Here is a 10,688-nt window from a genome sequence, read left to right as displayed (position 1 = left end):
GAAGAGGAGGCTCAGGGGGGACCTCATTGCTCTCTGCAACTCCCTGACAGGAGGGGGCAGGGAGGGGGGATTGGGCTCTTCTGCCATGTCCCAAGGGAAAGGATGAGAGGAAATGGCCTCAAGTTGCACGAGGAGAGATTAGAAAAAAACATTTCACCGCAAAGGTAGTCAGGCCTTGGAATAAGTTGCCCAGGGAGGTGGGGAAGTCACTGTCTCTGGAAGTGTTCCAGAGGCACCGGGATGTGGCCCTTAGAGTTGTGTTTTAGGGGTGATTATGGTGGTGCTGGGGTGACAGGTGGGGTAGATGATCTTGAAGGTCTCTTCCAGCCATGATGATTTTGGGATTCTGGGATTTCCAGGAACAACAAAGGTCTGAGGTAGAGCAGGGTAGACAGTTCTGTGGCAGTGTTCAAAAAGATGGAGATCTTTGTGTTTTGACCACACAGAACGAAAAACTTACTTTAATTACTGATGAGACTCAGTGCTTATCATAGGCCTCATCTGCACTACTGATTAAACAAGGGCTGAGGAGCAGCACCAGGCCCCAAGAGGATGTGATGGTGACCAGTGTCAGGGCACACTGCTAAAGCAGATTTGTTTTGAAAAGAGCTATTTAAAGCAGTACAAAACTGAGCTAGAGACCAAGTTTGAAAGCCTTGTGGAGCATTGGGATGGAGTGCACACCACACTGCCTGGCTGTCTCCCATGTAGCAGCGGAGATAAGCCCAGAGGACTGATGTTTGTTGAGAGAAACCCAGCTATGCAAACAGCATTTCACTGATTCAACTCAGGCCAGACATAAAACTGATTGCTGCTCTGTGGGAGCCTGCAAAACCAGTGGTTTGTTGTTGTGGGCAGGAGGGAGAGACACAAGTATCTCTCCTGAGTCCACTTTTGTGCAGTGGTTCCATTAGTGACCTGGCTAATGAAATAGAGAGGCTGCCTATTAAATTTGCAGGAGATATAAGGCTGAGAGGGATTGCATGTACACAGGAGACACAACTAGAATTCAGACAGATCTTGATGAACTGGGAAATTGGTCTGCAAAAAGTGAGATAAAATTTAGCAAGAAAATGGGTAGTATGAATAATCAGCTACAGAAGTACTGGGTAGAGAGCAATTGGCTTGGTTCTTCAGAAGAGGGTTTTGAGGTTATTGTGCATCCCAAGATGAACATCAGCTGCCTTTATGATCCTGTTGTGAAAAGCCAAACGAGAACCCCTGGAATTGTTGAATACAGGTTTGGAAACTGTGTTTGAGAAAGCTATGGACCATCGTTCGAGAGCCTGAAGGATAACAGCAGATATTCTTGGAGGAACTGCTGGAGAAAATGTGATTTCTGGACAATGTTGAAAGCATCAGGGTTATTTAGTTGTAAAAAGATAAGGGTGCTGGTGGGGAAAGGAATGATAAAAACTTCATGTAGATTAAAGGCTAGTGCAAAGATCAAGGTAATTATCTATTCCCCATGTTCCTAAGAGCCTGGAAAAGAAGCTATGGGCTTAAAATGCAGCAGGAAACTTGAGCTAGATTACAAGAAAAGATTTCTAACCATAAGATTAAGCAATGGGATAGGTTGTGCAGCCTAGGGAGTTGCAAAATCTCTTTTTATTGTAAGTCTTCAAAATCAGGTTGGAAAAACATCTTTTTGAAATGGAGCAGATACAGTTGAACCTGGTTTAAAGAAGAAACAGAGACTTGGGTGAACTCTCAGGGTCCTTTACATGATGCTATGGCCATATTTTCTCCCTAAATTAACAGTGAAAACACACTTGCTACTCTAGGTTGTATATATATGTCTTAATTCTCTGTTTGGGAAACAGAGATTACTTGGAAAGTGTTAGAAATATTTCTTTAATTTTTTCTAAAGCAACCTTTATCCAAGGCTGGGTCAAAAAAAACCCACAACAAACAAAGCAACAAATAAAAGAAGCAATCAAAAATAAAAGCCAGAGGCATCAGAATCTATGCACATTACCTATTTAATTGTGCTTTAAAGGAGTCAGAAATGCCAGAAGATGGCATCCTGCTTCAAAGTGTGTGAAGGAATGAACACCAGCAGAGCTGAAGTTGCATCAGAGGAAATTGATGTTCCCTGCAGTGGCTGTTCCTCAGCATATCTTGCCATTGCCTGTTTTGAGAAATAGATTGACTGCATCCTGATAGAGGACTTGGATTTCATTTCATTTCATTCTTCACAGCCCTTACTGGCTTTTTAGAGATTGATCTCTGCCTGTCCTTTCTGGACAGTGAGCTAAAGACGGAAAAAAAATTAACCCATCATCTATAAGCTGAAGAAAAATAGTGGTTAGGAGAAAAAAATCCCTTGAGCAAGCATGTTACTGCTCCTGAGACAGAACTGCAGCACATGTTTTATACTGGCACATGCACAGACCAGTAAGTGACAAGGTGACATTCCTTTAAAATATTTCTTATTTCAATTGTTTAATCTTCCCTCTGCTGACAAAGCTGCCTTTTTTCTCCTTGTGTAATCAAAGTCTCTGGCATGTTAGTCTAATTGAAATGACAGGCAAAAGTTTAAAGGAAAATCGATTCTTTGTCACTGGTGCATCCCCAAGTGTTTAAAAGGGAATGTGAGCTGAGGAAACAGAAGATGTATGTTAACCAGTTAGAAACTAAACTCTTCTGCTATAGCAGTTTGTTTTAAGAAAATGAGAATCATTTATTTAGTGAAGCTACATTTACCAGGTTCAATTAATAAATTAATTCTGAGAATAATTGCTTTTACGTTTGGAATAGCTATAGATGCAAATGTGTGACTGATGCTGGTTCTCTGTGGGTGAAAGAAAGGAATTGAAGACAAGGCATTTAAAAGCTAAATCTGTGATTCTTCCATCTTTGGAGTTTCAGGGAGAGAGAGCTCCTCTGTTTTGAGACAATTTTGCCACGGCAGAGGGGAGCAGGGCAGTGAGGCATTTCAAGCAGGAGATTGGCTGCATTAGGAGTGGCTTCCAAAGACAGCCATATGTCCCTTTCATAAGGCACAGGAATCATGGGGAAACCAGTGTAAATTTAACTGGTCTGATGTTTGCTGGAATGAAAGTGAGCAAAGAGGAATTCTGTGATGTTCAGCTGTTCCTAAATGCTGCATCCATAGGTGGTTTGGAAGTAACCTGTGCCACATAACTGCATTAATGAGTGGAGCCCAAGTGCCAGAGACAGCCTGGCCTGCTTGACTTTCAAATTAACCCTAGGAAATGCTGCCTCATGAATATTAAAATTCAGCCTCCTGTGCCATGATCAATACATTAATTTTTATGTACGACCTCACAAAGATCCAGCCTGTCAAGCTACGGGCATTTGTCCAATATTCCTGTATAAATGTCAAGACAGATGGTTCTCAAAACCTGCTGCAGTATTTCACATAATAATAGGAGTGTCTGGCTGCACTGACCTCTTCATATCAGAAGTGGGAACCCAGGCAAATGCCTGTTAAATGGGACAAGCTGACTTGGCATTTTGACAAGGAAAGGAGCAATGAGATGAGCTAGAAAATAAGGCAAGGTCCCCATTTGGGCTTGTGCTTAGCCTGGGTAACTTAGCAGGAGAAAAACAGTCTTCCCAGAAAAGTTAGTAACCATGGAATAAACAGAATGTGTTCTTGTAGAAGCCTTTGCGTGGTCTCTGAAGGGGGTCTGGCTCAGGTACAGATGTCTTCAGTCTAGATTTCCCAAGTCAGATGAGATGAGATGAACTCCCCTCTTCCCCTGGCTGTAGGAGATGCCAGCTCAAGAACAAAGAAGTGCACTGACCCATTCAGTAGCTGAAACTCTACCAATTCACACTGGAGAGGTGTTTAATGATACCTCAGAAACATCCCCTGTTTATTTGGAATTCACTTTGAAGGACTACATATTCCAATATTTTCAGGTCAATGTGCCTTTTGAAATGCTAATCAGATGGAATTGGCCTTTACCACAAGCAGATTATTTGTATATCAAAGAGATTCCTTGCACACTTTCTGTCAGTCTGAACCAAGTTTAGATTACAGCGATGCACTATTTTTAATGCTGATTCCTCGTAAAATCTTCTTTTCTACGTCATTAACGTTCTAATTATTTTTAGCCGAGTGATAGTTAGCTGTTACCATGCTCAGCATTGCACAGGGAAGTGAGTATTATTCATTCTAATGCTTCATTTCCCCTCTATTTTTACGTACCAGCATCACAAAGCCCGTATCAGAAATAAAAGTGGCTGTACTGAGCAGCGTTGAGGTTTGCCTTCTCCTCCACCAAGCTTCCTGTGGAGGGATGTGATGAGGTGCACAAAGCCACATTCCCTGCAGGAATCTATATGTTTCTCCAGGCTTTTCCTTGCACAGGTTGCTCCAAGGAGGCTGCAGAGCCTCTCACAGATGAGCAGGTACTGCAGAGCAGCTGCTCTGCTTCGCCGCAGCCCCGCGGCCAAGGCACTTGAGTGACAGTGTGACAATAGACTGAACTGGCATTTCTTCCAGCACTTGTCCTTCCCTGCTAATGCAACTAACTGGCTGAGATGACCTTCAGCTGGGAGCCTTTGAATGGAAGTAATTCTGTGACTGTACAAAACTAGACATGTGGGGGGAGTTTGAACAGTCTGTTACAGAACACGGTTTTTATTTCTTGGTTCGCCCCACTGCTGAAGGAATAAGCCACCAAAGCCAAGAATAAGGAACACCAAAGCTTCTAGTAGACATATCTCAACTAGTAAACTCCAGATTTCACAGTAGATGCAGGACTGAATCCTCTGTTGGGAAAGTTTTGTGGAGATGCAAATCAGAAGCAGCAGTTCTGCTTTGTCAGAACTATTGATGGTAAAATTCAGTCAAATGTGTTCCCTTCAATTGTTTATCCAACCCTGTAAAAATAAACAGGCACATAAAAGTCCCAATCTGAATACAAGCAATCTGTAAACAAGACATAGGCCCAAATTCACTGAATATAAATGGATTGCAACAAGTTACTGTGCCTGCTCAGTTTATCGCCGTGTGCCATCTGTTTGCAGCCACTGATATTCAGGAGAACCCTGAAGTAACAGCCTTTGTAGCACTCAGCTTAGCGGGCATTGTCCAAACGCTGCTTATTTTAGTCTGGAAACATTTGTCTCTCCCACCACAGGTAATCAGCGAGTTTGAAGCCTCTCCCGACTCATTTTCCTACAGAATCCCCAACCTGAGCCGGAATCGGCAGTACAGCGTCTGGGTGGTGGCGGTGACGGCCGCGGGCAGAGGCAACAGCAGCGAGATCATCACGGTGGAGCCGCTGGCCAAAGGTACAGTGACAGCCCTGCCCGGAGCCAGGCAGGGCTTTGCAGTGCTAATTACTGTGATAATTGGCACGTGGCCTCTCCGCGCCTCACCGCTCACCGAGGGCGGGATTTGTCAGCAGCGAATTTCGGTTCTCTCTCCAAAAGTGACAACTCTCAGCTTTTGCTGGAGTCAGCAGAGAGAGGGTGACGTGCTCCTCCGGGAGGGGGTAACTCGTCCTACCTTCCTTAGAAGGAAGCGTGTTGCTTTTTTTGGAGCAATTTTTATCTTCTTTTGTGGGCTACATGATATCTCTCCCCCTCTGAGTATGTTTCTTTCTCTTGCTGTACAAGGTAACTTCTTTATCATTCCTTTCCTTAGTTATATCTCTTGTGTACTCCGCAAGTACCATCTTCTGTATAAAATGGTTTGATTAACATATCTGAACTCTGAACAATTGTTCTCTACTTGCATTAGCTTTGAAGTTTGCTGCTTCTATTTCAGATGTGATGAAGGGATAATGTGCCTCAAATCTTGCATATTTATTTCCAGCTGAACTGGTTGTTCTATTAAAAGGTAGTGCTTGGGCCTATGAATTCTGCCTTCCCTGTTCTGTGAGAAGTGATGCCTGCAATATTATAGTACCTTAGCTTTGAAAATAGACAGGAAAGTGAGAAGAGTCCCATCATATTTATTCTCTGTGTGAGGTATTCAGACTGATGTCTTTTCCCCACTCAACTTGGTACATCACAGCCTGTGCCATTATGAGCAGAGTAATGCACAGACCCCAAAAGCTGCAAAAATTTAATTGACTTTGCAGTTTTACATGCCTGCTAATTCTTCACTCATGTGTCTAATGATGTAGAAATGTTAAAGAAAGTGTCTAGTGCGTTATGAGGAGAGATATTTTCTAGAAAAAAAAGCTTTGCAGAATTTCAGCCTTGTGCCACCAACATGAAGGCACTTTCTGCATGGAAGAGCAAGCAACCTCACCGTGGGAAATCTTGCATTCCTACCAGTCTGAGTGGGAGATCACCAGTTTGATGGTGGTAGATTAACTATCTGAGCTTTATCCTGGGCTGATCCCACATTGTGGGCAGCAAGTGAGGGGGGGATTCTGCCCCTCTGCCCCCTCAGCTGAGACTCCACCTGCAGAGCTTCTCCAGCCCTGGGGAACAGCACAGCAAGGACATGGAGAGAGTCCAGAGGAGGCACCAAGAGGATCAGAGGGCTGGAGCAGCTCTGCTGGGAGGAAAGGCTGGGAGAGCTGGGATTGTTCAGCCTGGAGAAGAGAAGGCTCTGGGATTTTTGTAGGGTTTTTTCCATCAATTAAGGAGAGTCACCTTATTTTTGGCGCTTTTTGTACAGCCTTTCAGACAATTCTTTCTCTTAGTAGCTACACAGTGTTAGTGGAATGACTGGAAGTGTGTCTGAAAGGCCATGAAAAGTCCAAAGGATCTGAAAAATCTGGAGCTTTTCCACTGTTGACTTATTTGTAGGATAACTGCACACTGCACTGTGAACATCAGTATGACCAGAGTTGAGATCTTAGAAGAGGGATGAGGGGTAATAAAGGACATCAGTGAAGGAATATTTTGAATAAACCTCTTAGGGAAACAGGGCAAAGGTCTTAGTGTGCTCCTCTTTTTAGTCCAGGTGTCACCTGTGTGGAATGGATGTGTGGTGATGAAATTTAAAAAAAAAAGGAAATAAAAATATGTGTAAAAATAGATGCTTGAATAAAAATAAAACCAATCAACCATCAAAATGGTGCAATACTAATAGGCTGAGGCTGCAGGCAAACCCTGCACAAAATGCACTAGAATTTCTCTCTTTCCATTCCCTGTGCATTTAAAGAAAGAGAGAGGTGTTCAAAGATGAACACAGATCAGTGCAGACCCTGCAGGTGCCAAGATTCTTAACCCTTACTCGTGAGGAATTGCGGGATGCAGCTGCTCTCTGCCAAAAAATTGAGAAGTTGCAACTTGACCCACATGTACTTAAACTGATCCAGCTTACCAGAATTAATTCTGCTCCTCTGAAGCTTATGTAACATAATCCATGATGACAAATAAGTGAACTTAAAAATAACTTCTATGAAAAGACAACATGACTTTAAAGAAAAATAATTAATTACTTCAATATAGACAGGTCAGTCTGAACAAGACTTTATTTCAAAGGACAGTAGAATGCATCCAGTCAACCTTAGAGTTTGCAGTGGTACTCCAATATAAAGTCTGCATTAGATGATGCTCAGGAAAAGCCTCTTACATGCACTTAGGACGGAAAAAGTGGTGAATAATCCATTTGTGGAGGCTTTGATGGGCACTAGGAATACTAGCAGATAGCAATTTTATGAACTTTGGATGCAGCTGGGTTAGAAATTATTGTATCATGTGCAAGACTTCCTTTATGAATGCATCACAGGGCTTTTTAGAGAGCTGGGAGGAAGTGCTGATCAGTGACAAGGGCAGTGGATGCACAGTGAAGAAGGATGGGCAGAGCTAATAGTCTCCAAGACCTTTCTCACCCCCCAGTTTGTCTGAAGCAAACAGCACATCACAGAGTTAGGAGCAGTTATAGCCTGATTTTGCCACGAGTTCCCAATGCTAAAACATCCTGTGGGCCTTTGTTTTGAAGTTGTTTGCTTCTTTTTTTACTCCTCTTACTGCACAGTAACTGTCCAAGTAATGATACCATCCTGACAGCTAATGAGAGTTAACTCTGAATTGAATTATGTCAACTTAATTATAACCCCTTTAAGAACTCCTTTGAGAACAATGAGAATGTCTAGATAGGGGTTTGATGTGAAATGGATAGTCCAATTTAAATGAAAGCTTAATTCAAGTTAACATTTCTTTCTTTCTTTAGTGCCTTCATTTCTCAGAACAGATTGTTATTCTCTGTAATTAACTGACAGAAATAATAAAGAAAAAACCCAACAAACAGAAAATAATCACGGCAATGAAAGTTCAGTCTGGAACTAGAGCTCTGCCCCTGCCCCTCAAATTACACTTCATTGTTGACTTGAAAGACGTGGGTTGAGCCTATCAAATATATTCAAAAGACATAGAACCTTGCATGCACCTTGTTCCTCTTATTTACTGGCCATGACTGATGGAGAATGACATTTGCTGGCCACATGATGATAACCGATCTAGACCCATGGCAATCTGATCCTCTGGGGAGAACTCTCTGACTTCAGTGTTGAGTTTTCCCTGTTCTTTTAGACTACTTGAGCATAAATTTTGAACAGATTTCCCCCTTAGTCTATGCTGATTTGTTTGTTTAATGTTTTTAAAAAACATACGGGGCTCACATGATAATAGCACACCTCAGTGGTCTGTTCCTTTAATGGTTCTTCAGACTGGAATCCACAGGATATCACAACCATAAAACCATGGAATGTTTAGGTTGGAAGGGACCTTAAAGATCATCTCATTCCTACTCCCCTGAGAGGAGAAACTTCCACTATCCCAGGTTGCTCCAAGCCCCATCCAACCTGGCCCTGAACGCTTCAAGGGATGGAACAGGTTGTCATAGCTGTTGTTCAGTTTGCCTTTAAAATGCAGTTGTGTCCTCTGGATAAAAAAAAAAGAAAAGACAAAACACCCAAAAAACTGTGTTACAGCCTCTTGCAAAGAATTCCTGCCCATTTCTATTTCTATGACAGTAAATGTAGGTTATAGGATTTGTAATTTAAACAAACAAACCTGCAGAAAACCTTATTAGCATAAGGGAGTGCACTGTTCTGTGAAGGCACCTCTTTCTCTTCAGTTAATGATTGGGTAATTTGCAAAAAATAAGGACAGACACAGCCCCAATCCAGTGCCATGCCATCCATCAAATTAAAGGCTGGAGAGAAGTCTGTAGGCATGTGGGTGGCTTTGACAACAGAGGTAAACCCTTAAACTCTGCAGCTGAATTGCTCACGTGCTTCCTAAAACTCCCTTTGCTCAAAAGGGAGAGGTCTGTGAGATTCCAGGCATTTTTACCTCATGAATACCTGTTGGAGTTTCAAACCCGTTGCTTTTAGATGGATTTCACTTGGCATTTATTTCATTTCTAGTTTTCTTTGTGTACCTTTTAGCAGTCTTGGGACATTATTAGAAGTCAAGCTATAAAGAAAATTGGACTTGAAAATTACCATGATCTCTTATAAAAGCACTCAGTGCATGAAAGGAATAAGATAATCTGTAGAAACCTGTGGATACTTTCACAGGAATAGTGCACTGTGCATTTGAAATCAGCACTTCTGGGTTATGACCTGTCATTTTACCACTTAATCTTCTTTGAGCTTTATGTTATTTCCACCCATCACAGCAAAACCAGGATGTTGAAAACCAGGAGCTACATCATTGTTGCACTTTCAATTTGTAATGTCCAAGCTTTGACTTAAAGGAAGAATTCACTTTGAAAGAACTATCAAAAGCAAAGGGATAACACAGACAGTTTGCCACCAGTGGTGCCATGTTGTGCTGAAGGCTTCAGCAGGATCCCTGTATTCCACATACTGTGTCCCACAGGAACTGGCAGCAGTTGGAAATAGCTGGATATTTCAAGAAACACTGAGGAGGTGGGAAGGCCAGGGAGGAAATAATTAATAGTTAATTTTAAATGAGTTTTCAGGCTTGACTTTACAGAGGAATTTTGCATGGAATGGGGAATTCAAGCAGTCCAGAGGTTCCAGATGTGTTTTGTAGATAGTCAGAGCTGACAACATCTCCTGCTGCTTTTTAAAGATGGTGTGAGCACCTCCTGCCACAAGAACCAGGCACCACTGAAGACAGTTGAGCCTTTTAACACTTGAGCAGAGTCAGGATTTCACTGTGTGTGTCTCTGAGTGCACTGAGCATTTTTCTGTGTGAGTTCCTTTGGCTGATGAGCCCATGGCTTATGGCAGTACAGGCCTCTGTAAATCTTTCCTAGGGGACGTAGTCTTAGGAATGCCCTGGTGGAAAACCAGGCAGATTCATGAGGCTTTAATGACTGACCAGTGTCTTTGAGTCACTTTGGTGTTTAACTTTTCCAGGGCAGCACTTTCCTTCCAGGGTTAATTATCAGAGTTTCTGGAAGGAGGGAGCCAGGTATCTTCAGCTGCTGTTGAGCCAGGACAGGACATATCCATGCTTGGCTCTTCAGAAAATAATGTTGTCCCATTACCACTTTGTCTGTTACCTAAATTTTTAAACAGCTACTTTAGTTTTCAGTCAAAATTCTGACCAGAGAAAAATCTCTCTAGAAGCTTGATCTTCAACAGTGTGAGAAGAGAGCACAGGCAATACAGCCCAAACTGATCATATAATCTGTGAAATCTTTTATTGAGATATTCTTTTTATGAATATCTCAAGTCCCATTGCAGCCTACTCAAGTAATTTTGCTTAATTTTTCAAGGCCTGTTCTTTTATGCATGATTTTTTTTTTTCTTCAAGATTAACCATCC

General features: G+C 42.2%; 1 protein-coding gene across 1 annotated transcript in view; it reads left to right on the top strand.

The window, feature by feature from the left end:
* The window catches only part of DSCAM (DS cell adhesion molecule), a 440,753-nt gene that overhangs the window by 377,227 nt on the left and 52,838 nt on the right, over positions 1–10,688 (top strand). Inside the window, exon 21 of the mRNA XM_029964757.1 lies at positions 5,118–5,271. Within this exon, the coding sequence (XP_029820617.1) occupies positions 5,118–5,271 (154 nt within the window). The remainder of the gene's footprint in view (positions 1–5,117; positions 5,272–10,688) is intronic.

This window comes from Manacus vitellinus, unplaced genomic scaffold (genome assembly GCF_001715985.3).
Source record: "Manacus vitellinus isolate BGI_N305 unplaced genomic scaffold, ASM171598v3 scaffold_7_pilon, whole genome shotgun sequence".
NCBI classification, from domain to species: domain Eukaryota; kingdom Metazoa; phylum Chordata; class Aves; order Passeriformes; family Pipridae; genus Manacus; species Manacus vitellinus.
This window is presented reverse-complemented; position numbering and strand designations above follow the sequence as displayed.